The sequence below is a fragment of the Perissodus microlepis genome, chromosome 19 (assembly GCF_051167445.1).
Source record: "Perissodus microlepis isolate ML-2025 ecotype Zambia chromosome 19, ASM5116744v1, whole genome shotgun sequence".
Taxonomy (NCBI): domain Eukaryota; kingdom Metazoa; phylum Chordata; class Actinopteri; order Cichliformes; family Cichlidae; genus Perissodus; species Perissodus microlepis.
The window spans coordinates 17,297,419-17,321,581 of record NC_140479.1 but is presented as its reverse complement, the minus strand read 5'-3'; the positions used below and the strand labels follow the sequence as shown (position 1 = coordinate 17,321,581).

Sequence of the window (24,163 nt, the reverse complement as noted above, 5' to 3'; positions counted from 1 at the left end):
TTGGCTACTTGGTGGGATGCTATGAAGGCATACTTAAGGGGGAGGACAATTTCTTACGCTTCCTTTAAAAAGAAGGCAGCTAACAAGAATATCATTACGTTAGAAGCCAAATTAAAGGCACTTGAGGCAGTACATTCCCATACAAAAGACAGAGTTACGTTGAATAAAATTGTTAAAGTTAAATATAAGTTGAATGTACTGTACAACAGAAAGGCAGAATACGCTTTATTTCGCATTAATCAAGCATATTGAGAAATGGGAGAAAAGCCGAGTCGTTTAATGAATGCAAAAAGTTATGAAGATTTTAACTGCGCCACGTACAACATGGGCCAAGTCCTTTCAGCACTGTGCAGCATGTATGCTATGAACAGAAACACAGATGGACTCCTGGCAATTGTAATAAAATATTAATGCAGTTTCAATTCTTGATGTTTTTTCTTATACTTTTAGGTCGGTTCAGTCCTGTCGGTTATCTTCTAAAAGGTGCTTCGTTTTTTAGGCTACAGACGGCAAGATTTTGTAATGTTTCCAATTAATTTTAATGTTGCTAAGATACGCAAGGATTGCAGTGGTGTCTGCCCTCTAAAATTGCTGCTACAAGAATTAAATAATGTCCTTTTTTCCTTGTCAGACTCTTCTTGACTCTTCAGGGATCCACGTGGAAACAGATTCTGCCCCTGTTCAGCAAGTAGTAAGCATCCAGTGTAATTTAAAGCTCAGCCGCAGCCTTATTTCACACTTATTAAACTGTCCTACATCTCTGTTCCATTCCTAGGTTGTTTCTCTTAATGTCTCTGATGAATTGACCATTCACCGTGGTGCTGCTGTGATATTATTATTATTGTGATATATTTTTAGTACTGAAAAGTTAAAAAGCTGAATTGGGAAAAACAAAATTATTGTAATTATGTAAAGTTGATGAGCATATTTTTTGTAATTTTGTTTTTTTGAATAACTTATCCATGTAAGAAAACTTATGTCATATTGTAATTCTACTTGATTACCCTGTAAGAGAGCTAGAATTTATATATATATTTATTTCTCTACAACAAAAACAAAAACAATTAATTTATAGTTTTATTTCCATTTTTTATTCATAATCAGTCTTTGCAGTCCCTTAAATTGTCAGTGAGTGAAAAAAATCTCAATATCAGTGTTAAATAAATCTATAATGCAGGCAGAAAAGAAGGCAAAACATTCAACATTTCTAACTGCAGTGAAATCTGCAATATATTCCCTGTTTGAAGAATTAGTACAGTATGAAAGGTTCATTATGAGCTGTATAATTTATCTTTCTAAAGATATCATTATATCACATGGTTTTCTTCACATTTCTATAAATGAGGTAATCAGATGTTGATATTGGTTGATATTATGTTGATGTAGAAATCTCACTCTTAAGTGGCTGGTGTCATTGTGTGTGAGGCATCGTGGCAATGTTGAAGAAACTATTATCAGGCAGTTTTAAATACTTTGGCAGGAGTCTGTGTCTGTGGATTCTACCTGCACAGGACTCTAACTTAGATCACAATCAAGCTGGGTTCGTGTAGTGAACTTCTGGTTTCATTTTTAATATCCGTGTTGCTCCCCAAATTACTTTTGGACCCACTCCATGACTCTCTAGCTTTTTATAAAAACATAATACAATTAATCTGAGATTTTACATTACACAGTGTTACTGCATTGATAAGAAGCAGGCTATAGAGTTATAAATACCTGCAAAAGTACTTAAAATACCTGTTTGGTAGTTCCTACTACAACGCATGCCCTAGAACCACATATAAATAACCAAAGGACTCACAACATTAAAACAATATCAGCCTGATAACAAAAAATGGCTGATAAGATGTTTAAAAAGTTGTGTAACTTGGAGCTGGAACACAGGATCATAGGAGAGGGGTTCTTTCATCTGCTTGTTGGCTGTTTTCTTGGACCCTTAAATTTAAACGTTAAAAAAAGAGTTACCATGTTTTTGTTGCTGCAGACAGCACAAAGCTTAAAAAAAGTTTTCTATGTGGTTGAAATGACAAATATTATTATGTTAACTTAAAGTTTAGGCCTACCTTTGTTGTTTTGTCCGTTGACAGACAGAGTACATGAAGATGAGAAATGCCTGAGGACAGAGTGATCATTAACATTGTATTGACATAAAATATCTAAACGCTGCAGCCACTGATACTTACACCCAAAAATGCCAACGCTCCTTGAACTGTAGCAGCCCATTCAAAGCTGAGATGTTGAACAATAATTCCTCCCACAATGGGGCCATAAAACATCCTTAAAAACGAGCACAAAATTAGAACCAACATCAAGGCGCTAAAAAGCAAAATGCCGGGAAACAAATATATTAGGGACTCACCCAGTGCACCACACTGCACCAAATAACCCGGACACCATTCCAAGTGTACTTAGCCCCTCTTCAAATCCTATTTCACTATGAGGAAAAACAAAATTTGCAGAACATTTGTTTCATCCAGCCGTATTTATGAAAAAAAAAAACCACAAGAAAACCCCAAAACAATATACAGCTCATGAATGTTGAGGATTATGTGAAGCAACTCACTATGCACATGTGATGATCTCAGGGAACGTGGGGATTGCACTCATACCCAGAGAAAACCCAATTAGACCAAGCATGACGACCAGCAACCACAGGTGACTAAACCAAAACAGAAATACAGAAAAAGATACAGAAGTTAGACTTTTTAAGGCAAAGAGATGAAATAGTGTATAAGCTGTCAATATGTCCCACTGAATACCTCCCTAGTAGTGGTATAAAGTTTAAATATCTGGGCTTAATCATCGAAAGGAACACAGTGCACAAGAGAGGTGAAGAAAAGAATGCAGTCAGGAGGGAGTGGGTGGAGATGAGTTTCAGGGGTGATTTGTGACAGGAATAGTGAAAGGAATAGTGGATATACTGGACAAAGGATGTTAAAAATAAAGCTGCCAGGCAGGAGGAAAAGAAGAAAACCACTGAAGAGGTTCATGGGTGTACTGCAGGAGGACTGGTGTGACAGAGGAAGATGTTACGGATAGGCTGAAATGGAAGCAGACGATTTGCTGTGGTGAACCCTAAAAGAAGCAGCCATAAGAAGAAGAAAAAAAGAAGAAATGGTGTAAGATACTAGAGATGGCACGATACCACTTTTTTATGTCCGATACCGATACCGATATCATAAATTTGGATATCTGCCGATACCAATATGAATCCGATATAGTGTTTTTTAATCAATAAAACTGTTTTTTTAATATATTGCTGCATTTTGTATAAGTTCATACTCAAGTTTAAATAAACAACAACACTAAAGCTATTCTGTTATCCCTGTATGTAAAAAATACACTGCACCCAAAATAATTCATAGTTCAGCAATACTGATCAATCTAATAAACTTAAACCTACACCATCCTTCCTATTCTGGTATTTTAAAGAGTAAGCAACCAAACTAATAGGGTTGCAAACTCCCAGCAAAAAAAAAAAAAAATAGGGAACCACCCACCCACCCTCCACCTCATGATGCTTAATCGACGTAATCAACTTTAATTTGATGCAGTGTGGGGGAAAAAAATGCACAGAAATAAATTATTTTTCAAGAATAATTAAATAGATTCAACATCTTTCTTCAACAGAATTGCAGACTGCACAGATGGTACCTTCCCAAAGGAAGATATAGCTTACTAGGGTATATTAGACTTAACAGTTAATATATACAGTAATGGACTTCTATATATTTTACATCAGATTAAAACTTTGGGTGTAAGATTCAGATAGTTATTTATTAAAAGCTAGACATTTTATATGAGAATAAGAAAGAAAAGTATGTCTTTGTGCCCCCTTTTCCCTGTTAATGCCCTATCGGCCCCCCCTGGCTAAACTTTGCTAGATCCGCCCCTGCACAGTTACCAGCCTTCAGCTACGTAGAAAAGGATCCTGGTCCAGAAAGTAATATTAAATAAATTCTAACAACAGCTTATCAAACTTAAATGTGCTGCTGTTGTTCAGCCGCTGGATTCCTCTTTCTGGTGCAAAGTGGACCAAAAACAAACAAGAGAGACGGACTCACGACAGAAAAGCCGATCAGCTGATCATTAATCAGTTTCATGATTGAAGTAGCAGCAAGAAGAGGCAGTCGCTCCATATATCGGTTGTTAAGCTTAACACGGGAATGCTTTACAAACATTCAGAGATGAACTTGCACACTTGCTTTACTTCTCTGTGGGATAACTTCCTCAGAGATGAAATGCTGGTTTGGTAGCAAGGCTACAAATACACACAGCCGCTCTATCACGTGAGCACACTGCTCCGACTGCTACGGTTATGAGCCGAGTTACGCCGTGTCGCAAGTTTTGTGAGGTGCTTTTTTGATATTTAATGGATCGGATTACATTTTTAATTTCTCTCCAATATCCGATCCAGTAATTTACGTCAGTATCGGACCAATACCGATACGTAATATCGGATCGGTCCATCTCTATAAGATACTATGAACATATGACTTCAAAGTAAAGATTTACATTGGGATTTGACGTTTAACCACACTCAAGGGCATGAATGTCATGGCAATTTAGGGCTTTTAACTATCTTTTTCCAGGGCAGAATGATGGTACAGTATAGATATTTATATCTATAGATATATATAGTATAGATATATATTTATGACTTTGAAAAAATATAAATTGGGTGCACACGTTTGGATTTATTTAGGTTTTTTCCTCATTTACACAGGGCCAATTATGTACATATGCTATTTTAATAAGTGTGCCTCCAAATTCATTCATTAACTCAAATCAACAGCTGTATCGTTGAAACTTGGACACAATTGTGTGTTCCAGCAGGACAATGATGCTAAACTGGTTTTGGAATAGATAAAGAAGGCTAACATTAAGCTTTTTTAAAGCCCTAAGCTCAACCCTATTGAACATTTGTTGACTACAATTGAAAGCCAGATCCATATCAGGAAACCAACCAGTTCAACTCTATAAACTGGTCAAGAATGCAACTAAAATGATCCCAGAAGCATGTTGATGGCAACCAAAAGTGTCTGGTTGAGGATATTTAACCACATATTATTGCTGGCCATTACAAAGAGTGCAGGTTTAAATGGTAAGATCACATTTTTATTCAGAGTGGGACTGTTTCCTGGCAGGTGCGACTGTTTACATTACTGTAAAAATGAGATTGGGAAAATCTACTCCAATCTCTCCTCTGATATGACTCTTGGCTCAGAGGGGGATACACATCTTTCTTAAAATGTCCATCATTTTTAAATACAGAAGTGTTAGTTTTACCTGAATCCCACACTAACCTCTGGATGTGAAGAAAAGGGGCGGGCCCAAGAAGACAGAAGCCAATTGTAGCAGCGATTCCGCCTGTCACCAAGACCGCCATCCTAGTGGCCTGGTGCACAAGATCAAATTTAATTTCAAAATCAACATATTCATTTATATTTTATCATTTTGATTGCTTGGATACATACAGGATATTTATCTGTGAAATACCCCATCAGCGGTGATGCCAGACAATATGGTAAAGATAAACCAAGCATTATTAGTCCCACGTAGCCATTTGAGAGACCGAACTAAGGATGATGGATAGGAAAAAAAGTTATTCATGCAATCCACATAAAATTCTACCAAACGTAAGCTGACTTTATCATAAAGGATATCATTACCCTGTTAATAGCAAAGAGTGACAAAGTGGCATCCAAAAAGCCCAGACCTGCACTGAGAGTGAATACCACGTAGCAAACCAGGATTGTTTTCATGTGGGTGAGTAGTCGAAAGAATGAATCCTTCGATGGGACTGCCTCTGAGAGGAGGGAAGCACAAAATTACAGCTCAGTTATAATGTGAGAAAAATGAAAAAACACAAAATGGCATTTTTCAAATGGACAAATAATACACCCAAATCTTATGTTTTACATACCAATGGACGGCAGGACGTAAATGTTGAAAGGAACCATAATCAACAGCAAGCATCCAAGACTTAAAAAAGGGACTTCGTAACCAAAAGACTGGTAGAGCCACCCTCCCAGTGGTGGTCCCAGGATAAGGCCGAGTCCTGTGAAAATCTCCAAACTACCCTAAAACAGTAGTGGCCCAGATTACTATACTGTGGGAATTTCTTACATCATAGCCAAGAGCCAGTTGTTTTGTGAGAGATACATAACAACTTAAACCTATAACGATCGTTCTGTTTTCTCGTGATTCTAATGTCTAAACAGCATGCCAGTCTGACAAGTTTGTCCACCCTCACCAGAACAGTTGCCACATTGTTTGGGAATATTTTTGCAGTCATGGCAAAAGCAGATGTCATAGCAGCTCCAAAGCCGACAGCATCAAGCGACCTCACAATAAAGCACAGACTGATGAATATAGGTCCTGCAGGAGCCCGATCAAGAAATCTGCAAAGGAAATAAGCGCCAGCAAGTGTCAAACAGAATAGAAAGATTAAAGGAAATGCAGATGAAATAAATAAGCTCAGAGGAACTGCGTGTGATCTGAAACAAAGGTGATTGTGCCATGGTCTCTGGGTCTTAAACTCGTAGTTTTTAGTTTTTCACTTTACGGTTTTTCTCATTTTGTATTTTGGGCTATATTTGGATTAGGGTTCTGTATTCTTGCTATTTTTACTGTATTCTAGCTTTCTAGTCACATTGTTATTTCTTTGTTTTTACATGTCCTATTTATTTCCTGACGTTCCTTATATTGTTATTATATGCCCTCGGTTCTTAGCTTCAGTTCCTTAGGTTCATTTAGTTAATCCACTTTTGATTCCGTTCCTCCAATCTTATTTCTGTATTTGTTTTTATTTTCTCCCAATTCAGTTGTATCTCTTTCCTTGTTTTATTTTGGTAATTATTGTTGGTGATTGGTGATTAAATCTCTCTTTCTACCTGTTACTTCTCCCCTTGCTATCTTATGTCATTATCTTTCCCCTTGAACTTTGTTATATTGTCACAATTTGTCCTAAAACATGCTTAATCATCCTGCTATTTGGATTTGCTGCTCTTCAAATGTTTCGAACTTTTTGTGTCTTCATAACTGATCAACATTAAAGCTATAGTTTGTTATGCCTTGCTTCCTGAGTCTTAGATTTGGGTCCACAATCTGCCTGCTTGAGAGCTGTTACATGACAGACTGAACACACTAACAATAATGGTAAACTTTGCAACTTTTTATTACTCATCATTAAACACAACAATACACCACCTTTAAAAAAAACAAAACAAAAGTTACAACTTCCCTCGTCTGCTTGCGGCTCACAGTCTATATATTCTTACTGAAGTTATAAATGGATTATAACTGTGTACTTTAATTATCAGTGACTCCTGGACTCCTTCTTAAGAAATGTGGCACAGTAGTTTTTAGCAAATTTGCCTACACAAGTTTGGATCTATTTTCCCCTGTGGATTAATAAAAACTTGTTACAGTGATGAATATTTACAGCAGCCCAACATGTATATGGGGATAACACTAAATACACAACTCTGTACTAAACATTGTGGCTAATGTGTTTTCATTCTGTTCATTCAGCACAAAAAATATTGTTTGTTACATTAATAAACATCTGTGAGAAATAACAACGAGAAAATGTTTTTTTTCCAGCTTCATCTTTATCATAGTTATTATTTTTAGCATAATATTATCATAATACGAAACACAGATCACTTACCCAAATATAATAGTGCAGCACGATGATACAAAAAGTCCTGCAATAAGCATGAACTTAGCACCAATCTGGACAATCTGATACACAAAGAATGGGTCAGCTGCACTGTTACAGAGTCTCTGATTACACCTGTGCTGCAAATTGCCATGCATATGGCATGAAATCAAACACCATACTTACATATTTTCCCAGTACCAATGAACCAATTAGATTGGAGACAGCATAACACCCAAATATGAGGCCAACTACAGTCTGACTGGCTCCTTTCTTCACTGCCTAAATATTAAAACAGGACAACAGATAAAATTAGGGGATAAAATTAGCAACAAAAACAACAAGGATAATGAGAAGTGAATCTCAAAAATAACGTATAAACTATAAATATATGAATAACCCTGAACCATAAAAGACTTGACATGAAATTCAACTTTTTTTTTTAACAATCGAGTGTTTATTGAACCTCCTGACAAATTAAATACGTAACATATTTGAGTTTAAATTTTTATTACATTTGCTACATCTGGTATTTTTATTTATTTAATGCATTTAATTCATTGCTTAAAACTGTATTGTGTAATTTATTTTAGATTTTTTGAGGAGGAAAAGAAAAGAAATCACACTGATGATGTATCAAATGTCCCCCTGCACATGTATCAAATATGATAAAGTAGGCATTACGATGTTAAGGTGACAAATGTCTTTTTAACTAGCCAGCTTGTTGTGCCACTCTTTTCCAACATTTGCATTTCTAGCTCCTGACAGACCTTGAACGGCTGATTACAAAAGAGCCAGTCTTCACTGGCCTTCAGGGAGGATGTCTGTTGGTAGCGCATGACTACTCATTCATTGCCTTCAGAAGACATTACTGAGTTCTTAAGGTAAACAATAGTATAATCTGTGAACTGTACAACTACATGGGAGCACAAATACATTTTAGTAGAAGGAGATGCTTGTTCCTAGTTTCCTACTGCAAGAAAAGATTTGTTTGCTGATATATGAACTTGCATGTATGAGAGAACGTGTTTTATTTCTTCAGTCAAAAGCTGCATTCATAAGCTAAGTTTTAAAACTTTTAATATCTTGAACCTTTAACCTCTTGTGCTGTAACATGTGATTTGTACCCTATGATGCTGGCTTCCTTGAGCTTACCTCGGTGGGAAAAAATGGGCCCAATATTGAGTAGCAAATCATAGAGCCAAAGTTGACAGACGCCATTGATATTAAGGTGAGAATCTCTTTCCTTGTGAACCTCTGAGGAGGATCTGTAGATTCAGCTGTGGTGTTGTTATCTGTGTTGTTATCTGACATTTCTGAAGAGAAAACGGGAGGAGAAACATGAATAATGCGATTAGGCCATGCTGAGTTGAAAGAACATAAAGTTTGTGGTTAAAATTATCGCAGTGGTAAGGGAATAAAGTCAAGAGAAGTCAGCTATATTGAGCTGAGTGACTGCCAACAGTTTTATTTTATTGAATAATTTTTTTACACAGCGTACAAAGGTCACAAACCTGTCGTCGGAAGATCGGGATTCTGGTCCATTTTTAACATCCAGCGGCTGAGAAATGCACACGATGACAGAGCAAGTGAAAAAGCTTAGGGTAAATCCTGACAGCACCAGCCGCGAAGTAAATGCCTCTGACAGCCTCTCCGCTACAAGTGACTACAGTCATGTGCATGGTCTACCCGCAGCACTTCCAGACTTCTTCTTCTTAGTAATAACTTAGTCGCATCCCATTACTGCCCTCCGCAGTTTGACATATTAAACTGCTATTTTATTGGAAACTCGAATTGTAATAGTCGTCGCACAATTAAAGTACTAGTAATACTAAGTACCAATCGAGGGCTCTGGTAAAAACTCAATGAATGGTTTTTTTTATGATGGCCAAACAAAGTTTTAACAGAAAATGAAAAAAAATCTATAAATGTAGTTTAAATATATACAAACAAACCTTTATGTTAAGCATTACTTAGGTTTATGCTAAAATCTCTGACTACAGTTGATCTCTGATGCTAATACTGATGAATCTGACAGCAAATTGCTTGTACCTTTTAACATTTTTAAAGACCCCTTTAAAACATAAATATGCGTACTTTTTTAATGTAAACTGTAGCTTAATGCTATTGCCTACAACAACCACAACTATAATGTATTTTAAAGCTAAGTTGTGTTTTTGTTTTAGGCTAGATCCCTATTTATTTAATTTGATGGAGCTTATCAAAGCACAACATGGAGGTTACTCCTTGGCCTCTCAGCAAGAAGATCCTGGGTTTGAAGCCACTAGTCAGGAACCCTTCTGTGTGGAGTTTCCATATGCTCTATGTCTTTCTCCCTCAGTCCAGGTTTTTCCCTCAGTCCAAAGACATGCGTTTTAGATTAATTAGTGATTCTCTGCGAAATGTAATGTAAATGTAAAAGTAAATAAACAAATTAAAATGTTTTATATCTACAATTGCATTAATATTTCTCTCACATTTAATGGAAAGTAAAGAAGGGTCTTTTGCAATCACTTCCATTGCATTAGTTAGTAAAAGATCTAATATGAAAAAGAAAAAGAAATAAAATAAAAACAACAAAAAACATTTTGGAACCATAGATTTTTATTCCATTTTGGCCAGCTTATAGGTCCCCAGAAAACCTACAGTCATATTTTTCTTTTCATCACAAAATAAGAGAAAAACAATCAGGCAGCAAACCATTCGGTTATTAGGCAGTATTGCTGATAATAACTGACACGCACTGTTGCTAAAATCTCTGAAGCTGCACTGAATAAAAAAAGCTGAAATGAAAACATCTGCACCAAATGTTCTGTAACTTTTTGCAAAATACTTTCCAGTTAAAATAAACTTCTAAAAACAAGTGACAGATTTCCAGATGTGATCACATTTTTTTTCTTTATACAATAGCACCAAATCTACATGAATCTGACTCCCACTAACGGGTCATCTCTAGCAACTTATGAGTATGTTGTAGTTAATAGCTCTGCATGTTTATGCTCTCATTCTTTTTTCTGTAACATCAACAAAAAAAACCCCCAAAACAACTCAAGGTGCAATGTTAAAGCAAAGGTGAAATACAAAATTATTCAAATTAGCAACATACACACATATTTTTCTAAGCACATAATAATGTTAGGTCACTAAATACACAGCGCAAGCAGCATTACATTTTCTTTTGCAGGTACGACATTAAGTTCTGTGTAGGTAGCATTATTGCACACAAGCTCTATCTAAAGCAGCACTGGTTTCCAAAATAGGCAAACTACTGTACTTCACATTCAAATGCAGAATTCAAGTAGCATCTTAAACACTCAGTGGAAACAAAACAGAGCCAACCAAGTGAATTTGATTGCAAAGATCTTAATCGTTACTGTGTAGATTTATTCTGGGTGACATGAGATCTACATGACATCATTTTCTGCTAATTTTCTAGCAGACATCCTTTCAGCCAAATGCCTTTGGCTAGATATGGCACCCATAGACTTACTGTACACGATTACTGACAACTGTATCCACGATAGTTGATTCTGAAATCAACAAGGAAATAGAGAAAAATGTTTCTTCAATCAAAATGTGTTTAAATTTACAAGTGGAAAAATGAACACACCGTCAGGTGTTGAATGGGTTGAATGTACAGAGGCCAAAATAATACGATTAACTATGTTCATTGCAGCACTTCATGGAAGTAGCATGAAGAGAAAATATATGAACTATGGTAAACTGTACTCAACTTTTCATGTTGCAGCTACCAAATTTATATATCCCTCTATTGCATGTTCAGCAAATTGAACATAATGTTGAAGACATTCAACTGAAAAAAATTCCAAATGAGATTATAAATAAATGTAATTAAATACCTATAAGAGTGATATAATAAAACTGTATAATATATCTACTTATTTCTTAATACGGATTTAAAATAGTGCAGCCTTTATATAACATACGGTATGGCTTAGTGAACGTGTATATAAATTTTGAATGCCACTTCAGACTTATATATTTGCTGTGCTTATTTCTTTATAAACACGACAAGGTTATTAATTTGCCGTTCAATAGCGAGATAATGTGTTTGATACTACAGATGGCACTAAACCTCCAGACTGCTTTTAAAAGTCACTGCAACATAAGTTAGTTAGGTTTGTTTTCTTTAATCTAATATATACCATATCATAATAATTATAATACTTTGACTACATGACTACATAATACTAACTAGAAATTATGGATTCACTTAAATCCCTTTCATCAACACCAACCTGGAGTGACTTTGTCCTAAACACACTGATTGTAAATTGCCTCCATGTGCAAGACTAGCTTGTACATATATTAATCTCTTCTAAGTAAAACAGGACATTTTCTCCATCGTAGCCCCACACGTTGGAAGGTAAGACCACTCAGCTCTGTTGAGTTAGCGCACAGCAACACCAAATGACCTTTTCACTTCAGCCTCTGAGTCACATTTGCCAAGGCAACAGCAAATGCTTGCACGGCTGAGAAAGGATACTGGAAATCCAAGATATAAGCATTTCCATCTATCCGCCCAAACTGCATCACCTAAAAAATTGTAAAAGAAGAAGATATTTCAGAAAGAAAGCAGTAACCAAAACATAAGCATCGTGAAGCTGCTTTTTTAAAGCTAAAGCCCAAAGATATATAAGATGATGTCACACATGTTTGGTGTTTTTGCTTTAAGGGCTGAAGCAAAAATAGAAAAATAGAAACCCCTATGAGATGAAGAGACAAATCATTTTTAAATTCACTAATGTTGCTTATCATTACCTGTCTACCATCCAGTTCGATCTGAAAATTCTTTGCTGACTCCTGGGTGACTCGACCTCCAAAGTCAAGCTGGTACACCTGGGTGGCCTCATTCCACAGTGGCTGTTTATTGGCCATAACGTAGACAAACCCTTGGCTGCCTAAACTACGGTCCTCCCTTTCATTTGCCTTGCGACACTTTATCTCCTCCAGCTCACTTGCCATACGCATGCTGCGCTTGTTCTTCCAGCTCTTCTTACTACTCTGGTTCTGGTTCATTAGCTCGTCACCGCTAATGAAGAGCTCTGGCTCACTCTCTGAGCTATCCTGAAACTCATTCGTGGTCCTGTTCATTTTCTTTGTTTTATTAAGTTGTTCTCTCTGCCCCTTTGGCTTCTTTTTCTCTCTGCTACCAAGCCTCGGGCTCGCAATGAGAGTGTTGAAATCAGACAGCGCACGCCCTTCCTTTCTGGATTTGCCCTCAGACACAGTGGGCATGTTGGTCTCCTCTGCCCGGCTGTCAAGCCTTTTGCGGCTCTTCTTGTTGAAGCGCTCTGACTCTTGCGGGACAGGGCTTTCATTCAAGGATGATGGCTCTGGAAAGTTATTGGCAGATTCTGCGAGATCTTCTGTGGCACTTTTGGATGGTGGCAACTCGGTAGGTGGGGGAGGAGGGGGAAGAGGAGGTGGGGGAGGTGGTGCAGTAGGAGGAGGCGGGGACAGTATTGGCTTCTCCAAAATCTGGTGAGTTTTGGTTGGGAGTGGAGGCGCGGGAGGATCTTGCATGGGTGGTGGGCAGGGGTAAGGGTTCCAAGGGTGGAGGCTGACCGGGTGCAGTTGGAGTCCGGCACATGAGCTTGCTCCTGGGTACAGAGGAGGGAGAGGACAACAGGCCAAGTTGGCCAGATTTGGGGGGTAGCCCGGTGGCAAGACCAAATTGGGGTCCTGCTGAGCAAAAGGGACAGGAGCGACCACTTCATTTGGAGAACACTGTTGCGGAGGGTTTTGCAAAGTCTGAAGTGGGGGTCCACTGTGACCCACCCCTGGAGGAAAAGGTGACAGGGATATCTGGTAACCTGATGGAAAAGTAAGAGTGCTTGTGCTCGGACTGGTTGGAGGTTTAGTTGTGAGGACAAAAGGAAGCCGAGTCACATCAAGGTGCTGAGCTTGACTGATAATAAGGGGAGGCGGTTTATGAGGTGGGGGAGCTAACATTGTTTGATCCGGGGTGAGCCAGAAATCTTCTGTGGCGGAGGTGTCCCACTGGTAAGGCGGAGGGCGTTTTACTGTCAAACTGACATCACCAAGAGTCAGCTGACGTACTGATTTTTCAAGGTGACACTGCTGATTTAAAGTCTCGTCCTCAGTAAATGCAGAGTTAACATACACTGTTCTGTCCCGACTGTTGTCAACGCCACCCAGCAGACTGTAAGATGACTGAGATGCCATTGGAGAGGCATTTTTGGAGTGCACTATAATGGTACTGTGATGCGCACCTTTCCCTGGTGGGAAGTCCTGCCTCACCACCGTTCCACCTGCAATACCACTACTGGTAGTTCCACCTCCACTGACACTAACACTGGTGCTGCTGCTGTTACTACTGCACTGTGTGCATGTGTATAAGGCAGTGGGCACCCTCTGCTGGTAGGAAAGGGCTAATGCACTGTTCATTTTAGCTTTAGTAGGTAGTGTCCTTGAGCTGTCCATCATCTGTGGCACTTTGAGGCCCACATCCCTTCGTTCACGACGTAGAGTGGCATGAATGAGGCTGCTATCAATTCTCTGGGGAGGAGGAAGTGTAGCTGTTACCTGATTGGCTGGATCAGGGTAAGGAGGGGGGTCTCCACTTGGTATTGTGTATCGAGGGACAGAAAGACGACTTAATGTTGCTGAGCTGTATGGAAGCTGAATTTTTTTATTCTCTGAGGAAGTGACTTTGAGGGTAGCTGAGCCCCCAATGCTGTGCACAGCGTATGCATTCTGGTTGCGAATGAGGCGCCTTCGTGGCCGACACACCTCCTCCACATTGCCACTGCTGTCAAAGGTCGTGATCCTTTCATACCCAAGAGGTGTTGGGTACTGTAAGGTGACAGGATGAAGCAAAAATTCATCCTTTTTCAGGCAGGGGTCCGGTGCCAGGATACTTGGGCTGTCACAGTTTGTGATGAGAGTTTGAGGAGGAGCAGCAGCTGAAGCAGCTGCTGCAGACACTACAGTCCCTGGGTACGGAGGAGGAGGATTTATTTTCCTCATCTGAATCTCTACAGACACATCTGTATCGTTAAAGGAGGGAGGTAATGTACGTGGCAGACTTGGCTTCAGAGTGTGTCCATGGTCTCCCCTGTCGAGCCCTGGCTCAGTGGTGGGAGGTGGCATCTGGGGAAGAAGATGAAGCTGTTGCAAGGAAATGGTTGGATAGCCAGATGGAGGAGGGGGCAACGACATTTGGATCTTCAGTTGCTGCTGCATTTGTTGATGCTGCCTCTGCATCTGCTGATGCTGCTGCTGGATCTGCTGATGCTGCTGCTGGAGCTGCTGCTGCTGCTGCCTCATCTCTTGGATCTGCTGTCGGATTTGCTGCTGCTGCTGTTGCATCTGCTGCTGCTGCTGCTGCATTTGCTCGTGCTGCATCTGCATCTGCTGCTGCTGCTGTTGGATCTGCTGTTGCTGAAGCTGTTGGTTCGTCACTTGCTGTTGCGTTTGTTGCATTTGTTGATGTTGCTGAACTTGGTGTTGCTGATGTTGCTGTTGTTGATGTAACGTCTGCTGGTGGTGCAGCTGCTGTAGTTGCTGATGCTGCTGCTGCTGCAGCTGCTGCTGTGACTGGGACGGGTGATGGTGTTGCTGTTGCTGCTGTTGCCCCTGCTGGTGGTGCAGCTGCTGTAGCTGCTGGTGTTGCTGCTGCTGCAGCTGCTGCTGTGATTGGGACGGGTGATGGTGTTGCTGTTGCTGTTGCTGCAGTTGCCCTTGCTGCTGTTGATGATGTTGCTGTTGCTGCAGTTGCCCTTGCTGCTGTTGATGATGGTGCATTTTCTGCTGCTGCTGTGTCTGTATTTGTTGTGACTGTTTAGATGGCTGCTGGCGAGGCTGCTGTGAATGAGAACGCTGTGAATGAGGCTGTGGTGGGAGATGGTGAGGTGGAGGTGGGGGAGGTAAAGTGCCAGGGAGAAGAGGACCCATCTCCAACCCGTTGAAGATCATCTGACCAGGGCTGGTGTATCTAGTTGGCACGGGATATGGTGACGCAACAGCATCCTGACCATGATCAGTGACAGGGACAGAGGCTGCTGCTGCTGCAGCTGCTGCTGCAGCAGTGGCGGTCGGGTTGGTCAGAACATCAAGCTGAATATTCTGATTGGCCAAAAGAGACTGAACCAGACCAATACTCTGAGTTGGGGACATGGCTTGAGCTGGGCTGTGGATGGGAGCAATGGGAATGTTGACTGTACATGGAGGATTGTCTCCAGCCACTCCAGACGGCCCTATCACTATATAAGAAGACAGAGAAGAAGAGTATAAGCGACTTAGGATGATAATAAACTGATGGGCATGCAAACTAATTTATTTGCATCTTTTTGGATTTCCTTTTTACCTGGTAAGTCATCCTCATCCTCGCTGAACACATTGGGGTTGAACACAGGCAGGCTCATAAAGTCATGAGAAATCTTTCGCACTTCTGGAAGGTAGATTGTCATCTGTCTCGGTTGCAAATGAAGCAAACTGGTCTTATAGATGACTGAAAAAGAAGAAAATAGAGTTGACTCGAGAAGGAAAAAGAAAGTAACTTTTGAGTAAAGTCATGTATATATGCTGCTTTTGTTTTTTTACCTGCGCCAAGATTCGTGGGGAGGAAAGAAGCAAGTCCCACAATTTTGAATTTTGTCCCCCAAATATTAGATGTCACTTGTGCAAGGTAATTGTGCTGTGAGGCAGAAAATTGAAGATAAGGGGGGAAAAGTGAATAATAAGTGTGAAAGCTTTGCTGCTAAGCACATGTGAACCTACTTCCAGCACACTATTGACTGTTATAGTCCATGATAAATAATTAAACTGATGACAGTGCCCCTTCGCTAGTTTTCCCTCTTGATTTTCCCCTGCCCTGCTGCCTGATCATGGAGCAAATGCACACCTACATGTAAGAGATAATCAAGTAAAGAGTGTAATCTGGGTTTAAAAAACTTAAAAAGAAGCTAAAGCAGTTAATTATCTGCAGCTTCACAGAGTTAACTACAGCAGAGTCCTTAAAGGCTGCACACATCTGCTCACTTGGCACATCAGCAGAAACTTAAATTTGTGTACCTTACTTTAAATGTTGCTGAAGTAGAGACAAGATTAATGTGGACCTAACAATAAATCACAGTCTGTATTTTTCTTTACCTCTGACAGGTGAGCATATATTCTACAGTCAAATCATTTGTTACAAAGTGGCCATCATCCGTTTGAGTGCTGAACTTCATCATAGCAGTTGGCTGCCTAAACTAAATGCTTTTCTTCTACCCATGGATGGATGTATTGATAGTTCAGGGGGCTGGAGGCTATCCAAGCTGCCACAGGGCGAGAGGGTACACCCTGGACAGGTCACCAATCTGTTTCAGGGCTAACACAGAGAGACACACAACCATTTGTGCTCACATTCACCAGAATCACCAATTAATCTAACCCCGCTAAATGCATGTCTTTGGACTTCAGAAGGAAGCCAGAGTACCTGGAAAGAGCCCAGAGCATGCAAACACAGAAAGGCCATGGCCAGATGATGGATTTGTGCTGTAAGGCAACAGGGATAACTGGCCTATGCTGCCCTAGATAAACAAATATTTTTCTTTTTTTAAAGCTTAAATTCAAAGTCAGTATTTCTACTATGGCAGTAACTGTGAGTTTGCCAATCATTAAAGGATCTAAAAAAATATGGCAGCCCAGTAACAAAGAAAACAACATATTGTAACATAAGTTGCTGTGAATTACACAGTGATAATAATGCAGGTACTACAGTATTACTAGCTAATGATCATGAGCTGTAATACTTGGCAGTACATTGTATTTGGCAGGTCATTACCTCCGTAATTCCATCCATAGAAAACTCACGCCGTGTCAGGCTGGGTGACCGAACGGGAGGCTTCTTTGTTGGTAGGCGTGGTGATCGCTGGCCTTCTTGATTGGCACGTGAAAGTTTGGGAGATTTTCTTGATTCCATGTTCAACCTTTGAAACAAAGACACATTTTTACACCTCATAAAATCATTTGGAATGATGAAAAAACAATGCTGGAGAAAATGTGCCAAAAAATAAAAAACATTTATATAACTTCAGACGTGTTTTGGTGACCTGTTTCCGCGAGATAACTTTGGTGACTTCTTCCCGACCCACTCATCGCTCAGCTCAATGTCACTGGAGTCAGAGCAGTTACAGCTGTCGGTGTATGAGATCATGGGATTGACGCAAACCTCCTCTGAAAGAAGCACAGCAAAGAAAAATAAGGAATAAAGTTGAGTTTGAACAAAATATCTACAATACACCCACTAACATGCCATTAGTGGGCAAGCTCTGCATGAATAACATTAAATGCAACACGAGTGCAGCCAGGTCATGACATACTCTATTCCTGTATCAGGCCCCAGACCATGTTGCATCAGAAAACAACACTCATCACCACACTCTGTACTTGTTCTTCCTCAAGGTGAATGACGAGCGCACAGCACAAATATGCACAAAAATAAGGTGCATACAGGATGACCTTGGGCAGGTCTATTTTCTGTTCCACCCCTAATGCATTTTGTGGTTACTTTGGTTCATGACCATTCCAAACTGTGCAGAGTTTTCACTGCAGCTAAAGACAAAATGAATAGCGACTTTTAAAAGATTTAGGTGAAGTGCTTTCTTTTAGGTCTAAACCCACCTGCCTTGCCATCAGTTTTTGGATCCATAATAACAAACTCGGGCCGAAGTTTACTGATGCGCCTTCCTTTGAGAATAGGCACCAGTCCTCCTAAATATTCTAGGTACAGCGTGTAGCAGGGTCCGCCTGCTTCAGGACTGTCCTCAGCTCGCTTCATGGTGCAGTGGAGCCTCTCGTTCCCTGCTGTGGGATAGCTGACAAAGTCACGGATGTTGTTGGGGTCAGGAATTGGGGGCTAGAACAAAGAAAGGAAGGAGCTGTAAGACTGCTGGACACTCAAATGAAAACATGCCCCTGTCAGCAATTTTCCTTTACTCGCTGTGCAATAAAGTTGGTAAGAAACCTATCTCTGACAGTCACTGCACACTAATGAAACAGGGATCATTGCACCGCAATGGTGTATATGAAAAGCAGTGGTGAAAAGCATCACTAACACCTGACCATCTGCTGTACCAAAAAAGACCTGATGCAGGATTGCACATTAAACTTTAATACCTTGATGGTGGGGATAAAAGCAGTGGTGACATAAGAGCAGAGAAGCGAGGGCATGTTTAGTTTCCCGACATCTTTCTCCTCTCGCAGGGCGCTGGCAATGCCTTGCTGGCATAAAAGTTGGAGGCTGGCCACCCTGTGCTCCACACGGACCACATAGAGAGCTGGTCCACATGCGAGGAACAGACGGGAATCTCTATGACCCCAACAAATGGTGGTGATGGGCCTCTGAAAAAGAACCACTGAGAATAAGAAACTTCCTGCAGACGTCAATAGCAGAGCAGGTTCGCTAGTTTCTGTTTTATGCTACTTCCTATTGTTGACTTAGAGCTGGAACAAAGGTTAACACCCTTTAGGTTAGATTACAAAACAAACAATCTACACCCTTGTATCTGGCAAAGTGTCAATCCTAATCTTTGTTGTAGTTTGCTTTCAAGAATGTCTGAGAATGTTTAACAATTGAAAGACAATTTCTACTAATTGGTCCTCACTTGTGTGGATTTCATGAAATATGACACAAGGTTTATGTTCATTATTATAATTTTTTTAAGCAAGACATCTATCCCTTAATTTATGAAGGACTAACCTGCGCCGGTGTTTCCAAAGTGTAGATGTGTTCACCTTGGACATTATAAAACTTAACAAGGGCATTCCTCATGATGGATGCACAAGCTGAGTCAGAAGGGAGCCCATGTCTCTCCATGCCAGCCACAGCCAGGAGGTCTCCCTGGGAGCACCACTGGGCCTCGACGTCTTTGGTCGAGAAAAAGGGTATTTACTTCACACGATTAACAGTATATATCACCAAAGTTGCAAATTAACATACTTATGTTCAGAGTTCATACCTTTAAGCCCTGAGCGAATTATACTAGGAGAGAGGTCATCATAGTTATTCATCAAACTGATATCTCCTGATAAGAAGGTGACAGTCAACAGAGGCTTAACTCGCCGCACTTGGAGAAAGAAAGAAAAGTACACATGTGAGTCTTCCTCAGGCAACACTTTTAACTAAGCTACATGAGCCGAAGGGCAAACCGGTTTAGTACCTAAAGGCAGAATATTGTCATCGGAGTCTGTGTCGCTCTCTGTGCTGTCCTCGACTAGGAAATCGGGGCAATTCCAAGACATGCTCACAATCCCATCAGACTCGTGTAACAGAACATGGGCAAGCATCCTTCCGTGACAGTCCATCACAATTACCTGACCATCTGCTGTTCCAAACAACACCTGAGGGGACATTGCACATTAAACTTTAATAGTTGATAAGATAAATAAACAAACCCATTTCACTCACTCACTTCAAGATTATGACATTATTCCACAACACCTTTACATTTTTGAATTATACGTAATTGTAATTATCTTTTATGTAGTACAAATTCAGCCAAACATAGGTACCTGCTGATCGTCAGGGGTCCAGATGCCACAGGTGATCTGGCTCTCCAGATTAATCTCAGAGGACCAGTGTCTTTGACCACTGACCGAGCCGACTAACACAAACCCATCTCTGTATGCAATGAGGGCTTGAGTGCCATCATGGGACCAAGTGAAGTCACTCACCTAATTTAAAGATTTCTATCATTAGTGTAATTACACAAGAGGTCAGCGCCAAGAAGATACAGCCTTTCTGTTGCATCAGTTGGAATACAAATGTGTTAAATACCATAAAGATGGAAAACAAAGCAATTTTAGCTCATATTTGCAAAAAAAAAAAATGTCTACCTGGGCTCCTCTGTCATTCACTAACTCCACAGACCATCTTCCTTCATACTGAATCCACACAAATATGCCTCCTTCCATATCGCAAGTGGCCAGCTTCTGGAAGGGTTCATTCCAGCGCACCAAGACAACCTGCAAATACCCCAAACACCATCAGCTTTTTTTCACTAGCAGAGGAACATTCATTGATATAAAAGCTAAAGTAGTTTAAAGAAAAATCAACTTACAGAGAGGAAAAAAATAATGTAAATGTGTTTAAATATTAATGGCACACAATAATGAAAATGCACTCTGTTCATATAGCATTTTAATTTATTTAAATGTAATAAAAATTAGCATTTCAGCGAGATGAATCATTTTACAAAGTATGCTAATGCATAGTCTCTGTAAATATAGTGCACATTTAACCCAATTTAGTTCTGTAATATGCAGGATTGTTTTGTTTTAATTTATTTATTCAAACAGTAATTTCTTGATTTTACTCTGCTGTTGCAAAAGTTCCTTTACGAGTGGGCTGGATCAGTAAGAAGATCATTATTTTAGTTGTGTAAAATGAAAGAGCAGAGGTCAAATTCTTATTTATACATTCAACTCATTGCAAAAAAAGAGAAAATCCCACCTCGCTGTTGTGTCCTCGCAGGTTAAAATTGATTCTCTGAGGTGTACTTCTATCCCTCCTGCAGTGACTCGATGTAAACGTCACCCCAACGACTCCTCTCCCATTCCCTGTGGCGAGCCAACCCTCCTCATAGTACCGTCTCCGGCACACTGGCTTGTCCTTCTCACTCTTGGGGACCCGGCCTTTCCACGAGAGGCACAGGATGTTGGAGTCGCTGCAGAGGATGGGACCATGTTCCACGGCGGCCAACATCCCTACTGATTGACCAGGCTGGCAAGTGAAACAAAGAAAGAGAGTTTCAAATAACACCATGCTTTCAATTGTAATAAAGCTAGATAATGAACGTTTTCAGTTTATGTCAGTGTGTGACTCTGCATTTACTTAAAACTGCCTTTTCAGTGAAGCTCAGGGCATTCTGGTATGAACACTGTCATGGTCAACAGGAAGCTCGGCTGTGGTTACTAATGTAAAATATGAAATAGTTTAGATTAAAAGCTTATTGACCTTTGAAACACAAGATGACAGTACAATCTCAATACAAGATCCAAGCTTTCCTGATGCTTCCAGTCATATCATACAATCTTAATGGGCAGTTGCTGTTTGCCCGGTACAAATTTCCTTCTTTTCTGAGCACTTTTGAACCTTGGCAGTTCATTCAAAGGCCTTTTTTAGGGTGGAGTTTAATCAAAGCAGCTACAAAGATTGAACTTTCAACATCAGCTTTAAGGGTGATTTTGGAAAGAAGTCTTTAATGTAAAGAGAGAAAAACCGGATTTTCAATATATACAAAGATAAACAAGGGGCTAGTGATATAATCACAAGATATGGTGAGACTTTTCTGTATAAAAATAAAAACACAGCTTTGTGTATGTTCCTTTTAAACAGAGATCATCAAGATGAGTCACCTATGTTATCAAGTTATGAGCAGAGAGTTGGTTCAGCTTTAAAATGTTGCCTCCCAGAGACGTAAATTTGCATGTTAAGAGAAAACCCCTGAAAAAACACCCAATTAACGAATTCATGGATATCAGTGGGCATCATCTTCCTGAGCTTATTTGCAGGTACCAGACTGGCGAGTGAAACCAGGCACTTACATGACTTACAGGTTCTTTGATAAATTCCATCCTAATGATTTTCATTTGTGTGAACAGACTTTACGCAAGTACACAAGTGAATCACCAAATGTGCTCTGACACCAGTAAAATCACGATGTCTGCTGCTCATAGTGTTCTAGCTGTTATTCTATTATTCACTGTCCGTGGAGTGGCTCCAGGATTTGTCTCTAGATTACATCATCACGACAGTCTGTGTTTTATTTCTTCATATTCACAAACTGAAAATGAGAGGAGGACTAGACGAAACATGTGAATTGCAATTTAGGGCACAAATATGCAAACCACAGTGTATTTTTAAATCCTGTCTCCACAACGTAGGTTAGACACATTTCATTTTTGGGCGCATTCATTTTGCAACCTTCCTACTCATTTGGATTTACATGAAAATGTCTGAAAGAGCTCACATAGATATCGTAAAGATTTCCCACATTAGCCCTGGAGAACCTTTAAAATGCTATTTTAACTCTTTTAGGTCCCCGTAGTAGCTTTTAAACAATGCTATTCTATAATACTAATTTCAGTGAACACAATATTTTACAAGTACGACAGAAACAAATCTAGTCTGGTTTGCTTTTAGTTTTTGGGTGTCTCTTCTGCAATTTAAAATCAAGATCTGTTTATGAACAGTTTAGATCCTACGTGGTATCGCCTAGCACACTACATAATAGGTAATAGCATTTTATAATATGGCTAATTAAAGTGAAAAATGACATTCAAGTTAGTCTGGCGGCACATAAATATAAAAAATACCTCATAGTTCCTGGACATGTTGAGTCAAAATTCCTCCATTGAAGGTGTCCATATTTCCATTCAGATGGTGCACTGGAGGGTAGTGGCTGCTCTGCTCTTGATACTTACAATAAAATCTACGGGGAAGTAAAATGCATCATACAGCCAAATGGTGTCCAGCTCTACATTCACCCAAATCAAGCAGCTCTACACTCCAGAGTTTGCCATTAAATGACTTGAGGCTTCTGTGCCAGTAGCCCATCCCATGTCTTCCTGATGTGGCTCCAGAGAGTTGTGCAATCCTGTTGCAGTGAAGATGAAAAAAAGAGGAAAAGAGGAATTTTGTTATTCAACAAGTGAGGTAATCAGAGAGAGAGAGAGAGAGAGAGAGAGAGAGAGAGAGAGGTGGTTTTTGCTTTAAATAGCATCCTTGTCATTCAGTGCATCAACCTTGAAATTCACAGTGTTTCTCAGTCTCTATGCAACAGCAACACTGCATTGGAGACCAAGGCACTCGCAGTCTCCATGGGTACTGATACTGTCTGTTCCTTTCCACCACAGCAGCAGCAGCAGCAGCCAGGCAAGCATAAGAACTAAAATGCCCAATATTTTACACGAAGCAGACCCAAAACATATCATAGTGTAGCTAACAATAATATAATTGCATCTTATGACTCAAACTCAGGTTTGAGACTTTAGCACCCGATTACAGTCGAAATAAATTACCCATCCGTTCCTTTATAAAGGTCTCCCACTACATGACAAATTACATCAAATGATTTTCCCATTCAAAGGCGTCTCACGCAGTCGTCTGAATGATTGAGCGCTTACGAGACAAAAACAAACTGCGGTGGTAAATGAATGCATTCATTTATAAAAGCGACTGTGGGGAGAAAAATATATCCTATATGTTGTACGTACCTGACACCGCTGTAATCACGTACTAATCCAGATGTAGTCGGCGCACAGTGCGGTAGTGTTGCCAGGCACTTTTCCGCTGGCGCACTTTGGGGTTGTGGCTTTAACGCGGGTTGCCATGAGGCAGGTAGCACGTAAAATAGACCAATGTTTTCAAGTTAGTACAAAATAAAAGCGTCAGCACCCATGATAATCGTCTTAACAAGCGCTGGAGGTGACTATGTGCAGTTCATTTAGGTATCTTATGATATG

General features: G+C 40.0%; 2 protein-coding genes across 3 annotated transcripts; both read right to left on the bottom strand.

Annotated features, from left to right (window-relative positions):
• Window positions 1-1,068: 1,068 nt before the first annotated feature.
• On the bottom strand, window positions 1,069-9,372 carry slc18b1 (solute carrier family 18 member B1). Its single transcript, XM_084915240.1, has 14 exons — window positions 9,181-9,372; window positions 8,822-8,982; window positions 7,853-7,948; window positions 7,676-7,749; window positions 6,257-6,404; window positions 5,927-6,083; window positions 5,673-5,809; window positions 5,478-5,579; window positions 5,307-5,398; window positions 2,564-2,659; window positions 2,360-2,434; window positions 2,184-2,277; window positions 2,064-2,113; window positions 1,069-1,935 (listed from the first exon to the last, which is right to left on the bottom strand). The coding sequence occupies exons 1-14, from the start codon at window positions 9,218-9,220 to the stop codon at window positions 1,887-1,889; spliced, it is 1,371 nt and encodes a 456-aa protein (XP_084771366.1). The 5' UTR covers window positions 9,221-9,372; the 3' UTR covers window positions 1,069-1,886.
• Window positions 9,373-10,252: 880 nt separating this feature from the next.
• tulp4b (TUB like protein 4b) lies at window positions 10,253-24,021 on the bottom strand. Of its 2 annotated transcripts, XM_084914751.1 has the most exons (17): window positions 23,915-24,021; window positions 23,015-23,295; window positions 21,531-21,610; window positions 21,150-21,419; window positions 20,534-20,662; window positions 20,210-20,371; window positions 19,858-20,038; window positions 19,657-19,764; window positions 19,398-19,564; window positions 18,815-19,039; window positions 18,320-18,554; window positions 17,749-17,872; window positions 17,481-17,625; window positions 16,256-16,349; window positions 16,020-16,163; window positions 12,449-15,915; window positions 10,253-12,223 (listed from the first exon to the last, which is right to left on the bottom strand). In XM_084914751.1, the coding sequence occupies exons 4-17, from the start codon at window positions 21,399-21,401 to the stop codon at window positions 12,107-12,109; spliced, it is 5,550 nt and encodes a 1,849-aa protein (XP_084770877.1). In that variant the 5' UTR covers window positions 21,402-21,419; window positions 21,531-21,610; window positions 23,015-23,295; window positions 23,915-24,021; the 3' UTR covers window positions 10,253-12,106. The 2 variants fall into 2 exon arrangements, with proteins under 2 accessions (XP_084770877.1, XP_084770876.1); XM_084914750.1 differs by lacking the exon at window positions 21,531-21,610.
• Between the last annotated feature and the right edge of the window lie 142 nt (window positions 24,022-24,163).